Below are 17,049 nucleotides of genomic sequence, written 5' to 3'. Positions count from 1 at the left end.
CAACCAAGTACCCAATGAAACTGTATGTACAAATGTCTGTAAAAACTCAGATCCAGTACCTAGATCAAATCCAATTCTCAGTCAGATCCAGTATTGAGTACTTGATCAGACTCTGTCAGATCCATTACTCAGCTACAGTACTGCGCCTAACAATGTAGAAAGATAATGAGAACCAATTGAATTAAGATTTTACATGTTGATAGTTGGATTGTCCTTCAGGGAGTTCTGTATTTGTTTTTTATGTAGGTCACCTGCCACTGTCTGTAAAGGGTACAGAAACATGCATTTCCTGTCTGTTACCAATGCTCACATAACAAGCCAGTCAGCACCAGATGATAGTGTACACTACATTAGGATGTTAATGATAACACCGCAATAACCATGTTTTTATTGTATTTATTTTACCCAGGGGTGTCTCATAAATCAAAGAGGCCACTAATGTCTTGATATGGGTTTTGACGAAAGCATTCTAGTACATTCCCATAGAGGACAGTAGACTTTATATCTAACAGGAAAGAGAGATACTTAGTGTGCTTCCACCAAGATCGAACCAGTGACCAGTCCATCACTCTACCGAATGCATGAGCTGAAGGGAAATTCCATCAAATATGAAGCTAGATGATTTATCAGTCTGCTTCCTGATGATGGTACCATTATGTATAATGTAGGCTCAAACACATTTAAATCTTCTACATGTAAATGTCTTGTCTGACGTCAGCCGTTCTGATATCAATACAATGATTATATGTCCAATTCTATTATGTTAGCCATGCATGGATTATTTTTATTTGACAAAAAGGCCAGACACCCTACCCTACCACCAACAAAAAAAAGAGGAAAAAATGGCATGCTGTTCCAAAATCTGTAAATGAATAAACAAATAAACATATTTAAAACAAATAATCATATGTTGAATTGCTGAATATTTTTTTTAAATTTCAATAACTGTTAAAACAATTTTGCCTTCCCAGCTTCCTTAAAGAATTCCCAGAAACTTTAAAAACTCTATGAAGAATCAAGAGTTGGACATCTAGGGGAGATAACCTGAGCTGCCTACTTAATACTAAACGATGTGATTCTTCACTACACATTGGTCATTAATGGTGTTAAGAAAAACATAACATTTTGATAAAACAGGTGTTCATCGTTCTCCAACATCAGAGAGACACAGATCAGTTGACTGTAGCTTTCTAGTTGAGATTACATTTATTTCTGAACATGCAAGGATTCATACTGGTGATTTCACAACATAATGGGTATTTTTATAGCCATAATATACAAATCTATAAATCTTGCCCTGTCAGATTTAAACATGGAATAGAGAAACAGACTGGGGGAGATGTATTATGGATGGAGTTACAAAATAAACAGTAGAATTCCGCAACTCTGTGATTATAAAGGCATAATAAATATTGATGTGTTGGAGATGGTATGATGGATGGGTGAAACCGGAGCTCGAGGTAGCCTTGTAACAGACAATCTCTGTACAGCCACGGTAGCCACAGTGGAGAAGACATGATACTAAAGGTTATAATGATTGGGAAATTTTATACATTTATTTGATTTTTCTTTTTTTTTTTATTTAATTTGTATTCTATATCACATTTGTACATATTTCATGAAAACATTTCAAAGGTCAGGTATATAATATAATTTCATAAACCCAGAAAACACCAACATTTTCGCCATCCCCTAGGGTTCTCTAGGTGGGATTGGTATGAATATCTGTATTTGCAGATATTGGTGTTCATATGTAACAACACAATTTAATGTTTTTACTGTTGCATTTTGTCAGGGAAATGTAACCAAAAAAAATGTAATACATATAAATATCTCACTTGGTGATGTATGGGATACGTTTGACATTTCTATTAGTGCACATATCTATATTTACATTTCTATTAGTGCACATATCTAAATTTACATTTCTGTTAGTGCACATATCTATATTTATATTTCTATTAGTGCACATATCTATATTTACATTTCTATTAGTGTACATATCTAAATTTACATTTCTATTAGTTCACATATCTATATTTACATTTCTATTAGTGCACATATCTATATTTACATTTCAACGACAAGTTCCTCATTACCAAAAGAAATTGCCCTATGAACACAATTTGATCAGTGTCATTTTGAAGCTTCTCCAGCCTCAAATAATGCGAGACAGCCGATAGAAGTAAACATTTTGGTGATGTTAAGCTTTTCTAGGACTGTTGAAACAGACACTTCAACATCAAAGTATAGGGAAATACTTATATTTAATCTCTAATAACTATGAAATTTACAATGTAAATAATGTATTGAACAGTATTTTTCAATGTTCATACTGGTATGAATGCAAATAGGTTATACAATTATATATATTCTATACAATATTCTATCCCATGAAGCCAGGATTGCTGTCCAATCATGGAAATTCTTATATAGTTGCTAGAGAATAAACTATGTGTGTAGCTGTAGGTAAAATATTTTTTAAAAAAATCATCGCTTAAGTAAAAAAAATATGAAGGGAAGTAAAAATCAAACTTTGCAATTTCAAAAGTAAGTTTTTTAACTGGAAACATGGTATGACACTTCAAATGATATACAAAATCACGTATTATATTGGTTTTCAATAATTTTATATTTGACATTGTGCATTTCCTATTTTGTATTCAAGGCATAGTGACCTATATATTTCTGTATGTGTAGGCCATGAGCTGGATGAGATATAGCCCACACATTTTATTCAGTTTACCAGAACATGGCCTGAAGGGATAAAACCACCTTTATGGTAGTCACCTGTTGAATTTCTTAAGTTACCGTAAATACTTTAATAATTGCACAAGTTCTGCCAGATTGACACAAGGAAGTGAAACTTTTCCGGGAGTGTACTTCATAAGATCTGCTATAGTCTAATTTATACACAAACTTCATGTTAACAAAATCTTTCTACAGACATTTTGTTGTTGATGAAGCGATGATTGCTGGGTTGATATTGAGTTATTTAAGTGTGCCAGAACTGGACTTGGTTTATTGCTGGTGATTGGGTACCTCAACTGGTAGAGTGTACATGTCTGTCTAGAGTTGTGGAGGTCCTGGGTTCAAATCCCGTTTCTGGCCATGCAGTTTTCCTTTCTTGTTACAAATTGGTGCCTGTGACCAACTTTTATTGCAAGTACTGGTTGTACACTTGGCGTGGGAATACCAAAACATGGGTTTAGTTTTGTCTTTGGGAGTACTAGTGAAGACTTAGAAAAAGGAGGGAGGAATGTAGCAGACTGGAGTGGGTCAATCAATGGCAACTAGGTAGCTCAAAGAGCATCTATGTAGAGTAGAGCCCCGGGTTTGGCTGTGCATTCATCCTGTCCTGCTACATAAGAACAGCCAAAAGCATGAAAACAATAATGTTGTATTTTATGGCTTCAATATAGGCCAAAATAGTTGCTGAGTCTGAGGCATAGTGCCCAATCTGCTATTTTAGCATATGGATAGCCCACAAAATACAATGCTATTGTATAAATGGTATTCCCATTAAATTCATATTCCTGCTTAGAATATAAACATTTTTTTCTAGCCTCTTGTACACGCTTACATACAATGCCTGCTGAAAGGTTTATGTTTCACCATAATCATTTAATTCTTTTTCTCCAATCTTGTCTCATTTAGAAACAACTTTTTACTATCTTGGATGGTTCTTGTGACTGGATTGCTTCTGTATGAGGAGCTGTTATAGGGCTGACTGACTACAAAGTGGCTAGGGACAGCTTCTAAGATGACTAACCAATCAATGGGTTTACACAATAACACACAAACTCTAACAAAGGAAGTATAGCACATTGTTTAGTGTCTGGCCATGGGGAGTCAGACAAAGTCTCTGTCCAGTCGGTCAACCTCTAATTGGTCAAAGTTCCGCTCAATCGGTCAAGAAAACTAATCAGCTTGGAAGAAGAATAACGGTATTTGATCTTCTTTTCTCATTGAATTAACGGTTGGGGGAAAGTCGCCCAAATTGTATTGTAACGGAGAGTGGTAGCACCAGTTCTTTGTGTTGGTGATGATAGGACCATTCTTCTGGTAACAGATATATATATGTGAATTGGAAAGATCCCAACATTATTTCACCACTAATTTACACACGGGGAGGATTGGCAGTATTTAACTATGTTATCTGTCCCTGCATTCCTGGCAGTATAAATATTTTATTGGTACGATTCATATATCTACAGTAGAATTAATGTGCTTGAATATCAGATCATTTTCACATTTTTAAAATGTTAATTGAAGAGATGTAAATGGTATTGGGTAGCTTTGATCTGTGTGGTTTATCGGTGTAAATATATAGTCCTCTGTGGTTTTGGCAGGCAAATACACATTGAAATAGCAACATATTGTCGGCTAATTACATCATGTAAGTAAGGCAGACAAATGGGATATATGTATGATGTATCAAAAACATTTTGTTATAAATGAATTAACTCCTGGATGTGTTTTTCCATAACTACTACCCTATAGCAACTCCCTGTTTGTCTAGTCTTTATCAGTTATGTCATCGCAGCAGTCCTGTATATCGTCTAGTTGAGGACTCTTGACCTTGGTCCTAGTAGAAATACTTCTATTGAAGTATATAATATTATGGATCATTGATCGATCAGATGGTTTGTACCCGATCAGAAACTTGACAAATTATAGCATGTCTCGGTTTGGTCATTTCCTGTAATAAATTTTAAATTGTTGACCTTTTCTGACTCCTCGAAGGATTAATAGATTTTCTATACATCCATGTAGTATCTTAACCTGTTAGTGTAGTCTACTTGTGAAGCTGATGATCATGATATTGTCATTGGCTTCTAGGACAGGGTGAAGCACCAATGCAACCTGCCTGCTGTGGAAATTAGATCTGACTTGTAGGGTAGTTATAATACCACAATATGGAGCTTGGCACATTAGTGAGACAGCTAGTTTTCTTCTCCTGCCAACCCAGCAGTTAATCAGGGGTAAGATGTGCCCACAAATTTCATTTACGCTCATGTACAACATTCCATACAAACATTGGTTGTTAAGTTAAATGGAATGGTAGATCTAATTTTCTCTAAATTCTGTGGAATGTAGATTGTACAGCATTCAATCCCTTCGTCACAACCACTGGTTCATTATCTCGGGGTACTGCTGCCGAAAACACACCAGAAAATCAATGTAAATTCTTTCTATTCTTGAAATTGAAATTACCGATACCTTGATTGAAATTATATAAACATCTGTTAAAATTTGATGCAGGTAATCAAATTTGTATAAAAGTATTTTCAGTTTGCAAACAAAATTCAAATAATTGGCGACTTTGTGTTCTGTGGTATGATGGGAAGTGTGGGCTGTATTTGATTGGACTGAAGACTGTGATGTAGGTTACACAAATTCAGTAGTACATCATACACATTACGTGGAGAAAGGGCACTGTATTAAAAGTTGTTAAAATTACGAAATTTTGAAAACAGATAATTTCTAAGATGATTTTTCTGTGTAATTTTTCTATAAAGTGTACAGACATAAATAACACCCAGTGTTTTATAGAATTAAACAGGTATACTTTTTTGTGATACCTGCATGTTTAAGGAAATCTTGGTGATAATTGAAGGTATCAAAAAGGTCATTTGCAGGTCTGTCGTGTATTGTAAGTCAAACAGTGACACTCGGTGGTTGTATTCAAAGTACTGTGTCTCTAACGGCCAAAATAAGGCCATATGGAAGTCAATTTCTCTGGATAATTTCTGCTGTTTTTCCCAATGTTCAATGAAAAATCGCTTTATTTTCCCAAATCATACTGTTTGTGGGTCCTAAATCGGCAGGCCTCTGTGGAAAAAAGGTACAAAAATCACTGCTGTTTAATAATTAGATTTAAACAAATTACTGCCACAAAAAATAGTAATAAAGTCATAATTGTAATTATAATTAGATTTCAAAAAGAAATAATGCATCACATTAAATAAAATGAACATTTATTCATTTCAAAGTATAATGATGATGTAATTATGTTACTACATATTCTATGTTGTGAAATTTAATACTTTTAAAAATTATATTTATTTGTCTTTTTCACTTGTACAATACAATCAAGAATAATAATGTAATAAATAACTGACTGAAGTTAACATACTATATAGCAGACTGGGAAATTTTGTATCAGTGAAATGGTTTTTAAATATTTTTAAAACAGCAAAAGAAATTACTGTTTCATTTAACACAGTTTGAAGTAACAGTATAGTGTCCTTATTTGGGGAGTCTGGTATTTTTAGCTGTGATGAAACACTTAGAGGATCAGAGAAGTATAAGAGATCTTGATATATGTTGTAGAGGTCCTTGACACAGAGACTGTGAAATGATAATGGAATGTAAATGATTGCTGTATGTGTCCTCCCACTTTTATCAAGCCCTATTGCAGGCCATGTGCTTCACTTACAACCATGCAGAGTTCACCTAATAAACACAACCTCACCTCACATTGTTTATCAGGGCCTATCAAAGAAGTTTGTATTATCACATTTTGGCACATTTTTTCTCAAAACTATATCATCACCTCTATTACATCTGTATCTTCACAACATTCCTAGATATGAGAGTTTAGCTCTCACAGGATTTAGAAAATACTTGTACCGTTCATTCCTTTGACAGCAGTTTTGCTAATTTTAAAGTCACATATATATAAAATTTGCTACATCCAGTGGAAGCATTCAAGACAGATCTTTTGTCCTTCCCATTACTCTTACTGTACTATAATATCCTTAAGGAACAGTTATCTGAAAAAAAGAAACTTTAAATCTGTCAAGATAATAAGATGGATGAGAAAGTTGGGCAGTATAGATAGTCGTCTGACATTCACAAGATGTAATCCCTTGGTATGGAGATATCATCTCAAAATTAACTTTACACTGAAGCTGTCTGCTTTCTTAGGTCTGAAGCAACAGGTGGGAAAAGGCACAAAAAGGGGTTACTTTAGCTAGGTCTGAAGCTATAAATTGTATAAGGGCACAAGAAGGGAGAACCCTTTTAAATTGCTGGGTCTAAAGCTGAAGATGGGATGGGGACAAAAGATGGAATACCTCTGTCCAGTAGCTAGGTCTAAATTAAAGCTAGGGCGTAGGATAGGGGCACAAGAAGGGGTAACTGTCAAGTAGTTACCTGAAGATCTGAAGCTACAATGTAGGATAGAGGCATGAGAAGGGGTAACTGATGAAATATCTGAAGTAATAGATGGAATAGGAGGAATTTAGGGGTTATAAAGAAATTTATCTGAAGGATAGCTGTAAATATGTGATGGAGTCCAAGAGGGAAAATGTATGATCTCTGTCTGGTGGCTAGGTTTGAAGCAATAGATGGGAAAGATATACCCCAAAGGGGTCACTTTACACTGAACACTCTCTGGTGCCCAATGAAAAGATTGTATGCTGTAAAGATCAATAGCCCTTTGACCAGGTCAATAGGTTTACAGAGTAGATCAAAGTTGTTGTATTAGGTATATATATAATGTCAATGGTATAGATAGCTGGATGTATCATGGGTCAAAAGTCTCTCTGGTCAGTAGACCTCTTCTCTGATCATTGAACTTAACCCATCATCATGCATCTTTTGGTCTAGGTCTATATATCCCTTCTATCTAGGACACTAGCTAGCAGTCATTGTGTTTAAGTGTAAGCGGTCATTGTGTTTAAGTGTAGGTCAGTTAAACCTTTGTTTCTTTAGCCATCATCAGGTTTATGGTTAGGTCAGCAAGCTTCTCCTCATGTCTCTAACTATGATAATATTTTATTTTAAGTTAGCAAAGCTTCTCCTTTGAAGCTCTCAATAGCCATCATGATTAAGTCAGGTCAGGAAATCTTCTCTTGACTTTAGTCATCACCCGGGAAATCTTCTCTGCTTCTAAGTTCTGATCAAGCTTTTGTCAAGTTTAAGGGTAAACTCTGGACCTTGCATCTCAAGTTTAGCTCAGCAGATCTACCCTTCCAGTTTTCCTTCTGTTGGTTAACAGATGTCAACCTTTAAAGATCAGATTGTTTTGTAGGGAATTTGGTGTTTTAAAAAGATATTGCCGTTTCCGATAGTTACAGATCTTGTGTCCTTTACTGGTTTATCACTGTCTGTATATTTGCATAGAAAAATGTTCAGGTCTGTTTTGAAGATGTGTTAGAATCTTTGATTTATTTCACAGATTTGATATGTTTGAGTAAATTTTCAAACCGTTTTATTATACATCATATTTCTGATAGGTGTTCCCATGCAGATTTTCAAACAAATTCCATTGTGGTATGACTTTTTGTCAACAAAATACGATCAGTAGATAAAGCAATCAATCACCATCATATTGCATGGCACAAAGCAATCACTAGTTGAGCTTGTATAAACGTTCTGTGGTCTCTCAGCTGCCAACCGATCGTCCAACAAATGTATACAATAGCTGCAGCTATTGCATAATACGATGTATTCCTTGATATTTGGTGATTACACACTATATATGAAATTTAGTAGTAAGTGCATTTTATGAATTATCCACTTTCTTAGAAATAACTCTTGAGCTCATTAGGGGTATACATATTAATCAGTACTATTTGTAATTTGAAATCTTTATTGATATTTCAGTACATCGGAAGCTTCTCTGTCCAAGGTGCTGACCAGAATGCTCGGGCAGAATGTGTCCAAAGTCACCTAGAGGACATGAGGGTAAGGGACCATTCAAAAACACTTGTGGCCAAAATGTGTCCCAGTTACTAGAGGACATGAATGTAATAAGTGACCATTAAAAAGAGTTTGTGGCCAAAATATTTATAACCTTGTTTAATTGACTTTAGATGACCTTGTTTAACTAACCTTATGTAACCTTAAATTGTTCAGAGATGACCTTTTTAGATCGATCTTAGATAGCATTGGTAGATAAGCCTTTTCCTATCTGTTTGGGCCTGTGATCCAGAATTCTGTTTTAAAATATCAGAACATTTTATTACAAATTAAAAGCGGCTTCTCCTCACGTTTGCGATGTAATAGGAGGTAACAGTAGACAGTGTGACATGCTGATAATACCCTGTCCTCTGGCTGAGGATCTCCTACCCCACTATCAGTTAGCTATATATAGACACAGCTAGATTGTTGATTTGAGGGTGCATCATTCTTTATAGATACTGTTTATCAGGTTCACCCAGAAGACGGCACAGTCTTGCAGACATTATACATGTCACGCAACTTTCTGTGAAATTGACAAAAAAAAATCATTATTAATTTCATCTTGTGCGTTTAAATGTGTATTTTATGATCACATTGAGGGAGCAGATACAGCAGCAGTGAATTGTATTTCTGGCTATGATATGCCTGAAAGTTGATCAATACCATTGTGTGTTTGTGATAGGACTGAAAGTTGATCTATAAGATTCATCATCAATATTTGTGTGTTTATGAGGGAACCTGAAAGTTGATCTGTATGATTCATCATCAATACCCTTGTGTGTTTGTGAGGTGACCTGAAAGTTGATCTATAAGATTCATCATCAATATTTGCTTGTTTGTGAGGGAACCTGAAAGTTGATTATTAGATTCATCATCAATATTTGTGTGTTTGTGAGGGGACCTGAAAGTTGATCTATAAGATTCATCATCAATACCCTTGTGTGTTTGTGAGGTGACCTGAAAGTTGATCTGTATGATTCTTGATCAATATTTGTGTGTTTGTGAGGGGACCTGAAAGTCAATCTATAAGATTCATCATCAATATTTGTGTGTTTGTGAGGGGACCTGAAAGTTGATCTGTATGATTCTTGATCAATACCCTTGTTTGTTTGTGAGGGGACCTGAAAGTCGATCTATCAGATTCATCATCAAATTTTTGTAACAGGTCATGATCAGAAAACTGTGTTTAGTTTCACAGACATGATATTACATAACATCAAAAGAGGAATCAAATTTTCATTAAAACTTTCAATTTGAATATTTTTAGCTGAAAAAATCATTTTTCAGAGACAATATATCAAAATATGTAATAAGATATATGTTTTTGAGTCTTCCTCCAACTTTCAATCATATTGATGAAGGAAATGCTATAAAAGTCATTTGAAAGAATGTCATATTTTATCAAGAAACTCACGGAGGATTTCTTTAAAGCAAGGTTTTGAAATTACGACCAGAAAACGATAAAAAAAGTTATACTGATAACTTAAAAATGAGATGTTTAGTTTTAAAAGCAAGAAGTAGAATGATTGTCAGAGGAAAATTTGCCAATGTACTTCAGGGTACATACCAGTAGGAACTATCAGAAGTAAGATTCCATGGAACAATGCCACGGGGAAACTTCTACAACATACAACTCACTACATTGGTTAGATATTGGAATACTGTCAATGTATATATTTTAGTGATAGTCTTATTTTAGCAATTTCATGCTTCAAATGTTGTTCTAAATTATGATTGTTCCAATTCAATTTCCTGAATTTTGTTTTTATTTGCACATTTTGTGGCCCATTGGTGCACCAATTTATGATTCATATATAATGTGCTAATATAAAATAAAATGTTTCATTTTTTATTATCCTCAATTTTTTTTAATGCACTGAGATAAGTAAGTTTTCAGTTTATATGATTTAAAACTGCATGCTGTAAAAATTCCCTTTTTTTTCTCTCTTTGTGTCACCAAATTTTTACTGATTTTAACAAAGGTTAATTTTTTGGGATACATTTTTTGCAGATGCTAGGTCTAGTGGCCATAGCACATAATGCTATATGAAAGATGGATTAAATTCCTTCTAATTTAGTGTAACCACGAAAGATGAAAAAAATAATAGGACCCAGCAAAAAATCACCCTAACAGTATATATCTAGTTATAGAAATTTACGTAAAGAGCTCAATGACTGATTCTTACAAGCAATTTAATATCAAAGTAATTTTATGTATCAGATTTCTTACTAGCGAGTTCCTTTCAAATGATTTTTATGAAAAGAGCTTCAGTGAGTTAGATAATCAAAGTGAAAAAGATTGGGAACGTATTATGATGCCTAAAGCTTTGCAATAAAACATTTTGTCATCATGCAGATTTAATTTTAAAAAAAGCAACAGCTCAGAAGCAACAACAGCATGCAATTAAGCCTATCATAGGAATACCAGTTATGTTGGGTCTACATTAGAATATATATGGTATACCTCAGGACAGTATTTTGGACAGTATTGAGCTATTTGGATGGTTGACCTTTGGTATATTCTGTCTGTCTGCCAATATTGATGAAGTAATTACCCAGAAGAGAACAAGGGAGATAAGCTATAACCTCTGATTTAAAGGTCCCACAACGCCTTTAAACTGCTCACCTCCCATAACTTCAAATTGACATGGGTCCACAGTTAATGCCAAAGTTTAACACATCATAGTGGACATCAGTTGAAGTCTATAGCTTTCTATTGTTTCATTGTTTTATCAAGGTCGAGGTGCTTTTATTTAGGTCATCCATATCTGTTTGAGTAAGGATAGGGAAGCTGAGGAGGTACTGTACTGTACGGAGGGCTGGGATCTTGCAGAGTCAATCGATCATCTAATGACTTCTTTTACATCTTCCATTTTATTTGTTTTCTTCTAAGAAAAAATACTCTAATCCATCGAATCATTTTATTGAGCTGATGTTTACAAAATTTAGTTTGAAATTGAATTTGATTGATGCTGATTTAAAAAATCTTAGATTGATATGTTCAAGATATCGGGAAGTCTTTGGTTACCATCCTATTTGCACATCGTAGCTGCATAAAGTAATTTTGTTTGATGACATTTTTAATTGTTGAAGTTTTCAGAAGGAAAGCTTGTGTTAGCTGTTTCTATGTAGATCAAGACAGGTTTATCTTTTCCCTAGCAAAAACGGAATACACCTGTGAAGTATAGGGTGGAAATGCATTCCTGTTTTGACCGAGCTTGTCACCTGGTATGTGGTGGGTTTAACTCATTTACCCCGAAAGTCAGATTTGAACCTTACCAAATCAATGACTGTGCAGGTCCAGTTTAGACATGTAGGGGTAAATGAGTTAAAAGTGTACCAAAATGTACCTGTGTTAACGACCTTTGTGAGAAGCATTCATACTGGATGATTCTAAGTACATGTACACATCAAGGATGCACCTTACAACTGCAATTCACTTGGAAAGTTTTATCATATGAGTGTACTGCCTTCACCTCTATCCAATTAGCCTCATGTTTTACTCAATTATCAAAGTTGAAACAACACTAGGTCGTGTACACATTATGATGTACATAACAAACATTCCTTAGAAATTATCGTTAATGTAATCCAAATCTCTCATTTGATTTGAACAATGGATATAATAATAACCGTAGAGAAAATGTATTTAGTTTTCTGAATTCAATTTCAAAAAAAGATTGTTAGCTGCTTTTGCCCAAATCTTATTTTGTAAATTGAAAACATTCTTCAAGTTAATTACTTTCATGAAACCCTGCAGGCCAGGTGTCCCTTACAAGATCATTACATAAGTGTGAATGGCTACATCACAAAGTGGTTCAGGAAGATAACAATACATTTTTTAATTGTCTACTTATTGCTTTTGGAATCTTTTACAAGAATTGTATGGAACTATCGTATCTGGTGAAGAAATATGATAGAGATTAATCTTTGTATGGCACTTTTTGTGCGGAAATTGTGTTACAAGTTATACCAGACGAGTCTGGCGAGGGGCTGTGATAGACAGGAAATTATATCATAGATAACGGAAAACTGGATTACCCACTGCCAGAAATTGTCAGTCAATTTTGGACCCTGAAAAAAGGCGACTGACAAGTTAGTAGAACTTATCAGAAGCGTTGATCTCCGTTACAGCTCTAGCTGGTCTGTGGAAGTTTGGATGAAGCAGCTCACCAAATATCCAATCCTCTTTTTGTAAGATAAGGTATAGAGTACTGTCAAGCTAAAATATATATTGACTGTTTTCACTATTGTGAATTATTTGTTCTTTTTCACAGAAATGTTCCATATGAATTTCATTTTGCGACATATTTTACAGAATTTCATTTGTTTGAAATAAGTATTTAAAAGCAAAATTTAGAACAAATTCAGGGATTTAGTTTAATGGAACATATATATATATATGTAGTGCCATTCCTTACTATAATTGAAAATTTTGGCAGGAGAAGTAACTGTAAGCTAGCAGAACTGATGCAGTTGTACCCTTAACCTTATACATGAGTAGTCAGTACCATGACTATAGAACAATGGTAGAACCTACATCCTCTAGATCTCTTCATTTGTTGTGACTGTGAAAGGGTCATAGCTATAGGTCAAGAGGAGGTCAAAAGTCATAGGGTAAAAGTCAGGAAGATCATCTAGTAGAATAAAAATTGTTCTGACAAACAAAACATTGAGGACAAACAAATGGGTTCATTGTAATTCAAGGCTTGCTTTGTCGACAGAAAATAGGACACAATTTTATTATCACTATTTCATTAGATATTATCCCATTAAATGTTATGTCATCTGTGAAAACAGTAAAAACAGAATTTATTCAACAGATAACCTGTGTAGTCATTGACATTTAATATGATTGTTTTAGATTTGGTAGCGGAGATGCTTCATTGTAAATTTGCTGGTTGAAAGGATGTCAGTGTGTTACGCTATGAATGCATCACAAACAATTTCTTCTTTCTTTCAATCAGCAAATTAGATCTAAACACACTCACTCATCAAGTTTCTATATGTGTGCTGTGTTGTTATATAGGGGTCTGGCTGGAGCCAGTGATCGTAATACACTTGTTGTACTCACAGCCTCACACAGTACCGTTCCCATGACAATAAACATTACCTAGATTTTGGTTTGATTAAAAAAAAGATTCTAAATATATTTGAATTAGTTTTATAGATATGTGCTGATTAAAATTTCTGTTTAAAGCTTGAGCACATTGATTTTGAAACAAGAAATGACCGGTAGAGATATTTTGATTTAAATATTCCTGAAGGTGTTCACCCAAGGGACCCATGGATTTCTATACATGTTCAAAAGGCGAATTTTATGACACATTGTATACAAGAAATATACAGTACACAAAGGAAAAAACATCTTTTGACAGTCTGTTCCAATAGTGGTATCTTGAATATAAGATAGGTGAAATTTCTGGCTCACCTATTACAAAGAAGGACAAGGAGAACATGCTTTGGTGTTTTGATCGACATCTCCCAAACTACTGAGCAGATTTCAATTAAGTTTTGGTGGTAAGATCTTTAACTTAGGGGACTAGTTAAGGGTCTGTAACCCTCTTGTGTGTGGAGGAGCAGGGCCAAAAGTGGTCATATTAGGAATTTGCATTAAACAACCTCTTTTCTAAAACTACTCAGCAGATTTCAACCAAATTATGGTGGTAGTATTCATAGCCAATGGTGATAAAAAGAAAAACAAACAAAGGGGCTGAGGTCAGATCTAATTTGGTTGATTTAATTTTGTACTTCACATCCTAGACAAAACCACTGGACAAGTTTGAACCAGATTTTGGTAGTTCAAGTAGCATCCTTGGAATATGAGTATAAAAACTTGTATAATTAAGGTAGCTAGCATTTCTACGGACTCTCCTCGTAAACTACTGGGCAGATTTCAAGCTAGAATACAAGCTTCACATTTAAAGCCCTGTAGGCTATTGTTAAAGATATGGAAACTTTGGGGCACAGTGTGTGGTCTGATGGACAGTATTGGGGGTAACGGTATACCTGATATAACACAACACGTTCACTGCATATCAACTGTTTATGTAAGCATATATTTGATTTGACATTTTTACTAACGGTGAAATGTTTAATATTTAATACTGTATTTCTTTGTTGACCTGACATTGAATATCCTTTTCTATTCGATTTCCCCATGAATTGACAAATAAAACAAATTTTGAGCAATGCAATCCTTATAACCTAATAATCGTAGTGTACTAAAAGACCTAAGTTATGTAACAGAATCACAAACAGGGATAGCCATACACAGTGGGGGAGTTATCTGTTAAAGCCTGAACTCTTCAAATCCAAGGTCAGGCAGGTATCAGCTATTCAAGATGTAAATTTGTTACCACGCCTTGAGTAAAACAGCCAGAAGACTGTAAACTACAATCTGTATGTTTGCTCTGCTTGCCATAACTTCTTTATAATAATAATGATAACATTTTTTTAGGACATTACCGTAGTAGTTCATCTCTTCTATCCTTCAATATTTGCTACAAGCATTAACAACTTGTGTATGTTGTTGATCAACATTTGCCATTTATTTATTTGTTGATTATATTCTTCTTAATAGTTCATAACATCAGATTGATCAGGAAGTTTCACTATTTTCTTCTTCTCTTTCAGACTGTGGGCAAAAGTAAGAAGGTCCTGCTGGTCATCTCCTTGTCCGGGATAAAAGTCTGCAGCAGCAATGGGGAGGTAACTCTATAGTGTAACTCTCTATGACATGTATAAATCATATTACAGTGGTGATGGAAAACAGTTCCCTGATTTTCTATACAGAAATTATCCAGCTGTGTCACTGATCTTGTCAGTTTTGACAGGAAACAAAGGTGGCTAGGTAAGTGACCTGTCTGGATTAACTGGGATATTTCCCAAGACAGTTTACTAAGACAACCAAACTTAATTTATCGGGAAATGAAGGACCTTTGGTATTAAAATTGCATTTATCTGAAAATTTAGTTGGCAGTAACAAAAAAATAAAATAATTTGTCATATTTGAATAAATATCTAAGGTAAATTTTGCCTGATTTTCAATGACAAATACTTTCTGTAATATTTAAACAATATTTGAGGTAAGCTTTGCGAGATTTTCAACGACAAATAATTTCTGTAATATTTAAACAATATCTGAGGTAATAATTTTTGCCAGATTTCCAGTGACAAATAAACATGTACTCACAGTACTAAACAATTCTAATGTGCTTTTATTATGATTACAGCAGTAACCACATCTGGTCTGTAAAATCTAAACAATATGTTCTTAACCCTGTTATGTAACAGTAAAATCTTTTGAAATAAAACAACAACACATGTATATATATACCGTGTACCAGTATCACGGAGAGATGTCAGGCAATGTTAGCATGATGTATTACTCCATTTATTTGTGAAGCATTTCACATTCTACAAAACAGCACGCCATGCTGCATTTCTCATTACGTAATGGTAAATTCCACTATCAATCTCTATGAAAAAAAGTAGGCACAACAGTTTTTAATAACATTTATAAACACTAGATTTGTTTTATAAGCATTAACCTGTCACTGTAAGATGTTGCCACTGTTGGGAGCCAGATGTGGATGGCGGATATGTAAATATGTGAACTCCTTTGAGGCAGTTTATGGGGTTATAAATGCATCCGAGTTTGACTGATATAGATCATTGAAGGATTTACATGTAGCTCCCTTCTGATGTTAGAGCTTTACCTGAGTTGCCTTTGGCATCTTTTGTCAATAAAAACACTAGTAGATTGTGTTTGTATCGAAACTATAATTGAAAATTTTGTTTTATTTGACTGATTTATAAATTAGAAAATGTCTACCAATTGAATATGTCTACAAGAATATTGTTTAGTTTGACTTGTATTTCAATCTTCTCATAATATTTAAACATTTTTAAATATAAACCAACAAATATGATTCGGTTTCCATTAAGCTTTTCTTTAAACATGTTTGCTTGTGCTTAATTCAACCAGTATTCATTTTTACCTGAGTTTCATAGCAGCCTGTGTCTATGTTATAAAAAACTGTAGATATCTAGAAAGGGGGTGGGGTGGGGGGGAATCAAAGATTAGTTATTTTCTTGTACCACGATATCGTTGACATTTTTGTGACAGTTGTAAATAGTTTGTGTATGAAATAGGAGACAATAGGTTGACCTTTGTATGTGAAATAGGAGACAGCATGTTGACCTTCCTGACATATACTGACCACAAATAATGTCCAGTCTGTTAGGTCCAGGCATGTACATTGACTGAAAAATATCATATTTGTCAAAGCTGCCAGGGCTGTCCAGTGACAGAAATTGAACCAGATCAGGTATCTTGTCTCCGATGAGGCT

The 17,049-nt window shown here is 34.4% G+C and overlaps 1 protein-coding gene across 2 annotated transcripts in view; it reads left to right on the top strand.

Moving 5' to 3' along the window:
- LOC110464564 overlaps positions 1–17,049 on the top strand; it is a 133,565-nt gene that overhangs the window by 29,001 nt on the left and 87,515 nt on the right. For both annotated transcript variants that reach the window (XM_021519837.1, XM_021519836.1), the window contains exons 2-3: positions 8,617–8,697; positions 15,331–15,405. In XM_021519837.1, coding sequence (XP_021375512.1) covers positions 8,617–8,697; positions 15,331–15,405 — 156 coding nt within the window. The remainder of the gene's footprint in view (positions 1–8,616; positions 8,698–15,330; positions 15,406–17,049) is intronic.

This window comes from Mizuhopecten yessoensis, unplaced genomic scaffold (genome assembly GCF_002113885.1).
Source record: "Mizuhopecten yessoensis strain PY_sf001 unplaced genomic scaffold, ASM211388v2 scaffold11009, whole genome shotgun sequence".
NCBI lineage: Eukaryota > Metazoa > Mollusca > Bivalvia > Pectinida > Pectinidae > Mizuhopecten > Mizuhopecten yessoensis.
This window is presented reverse-complemented; position numbering and strand designations above follow the sequence as displayed.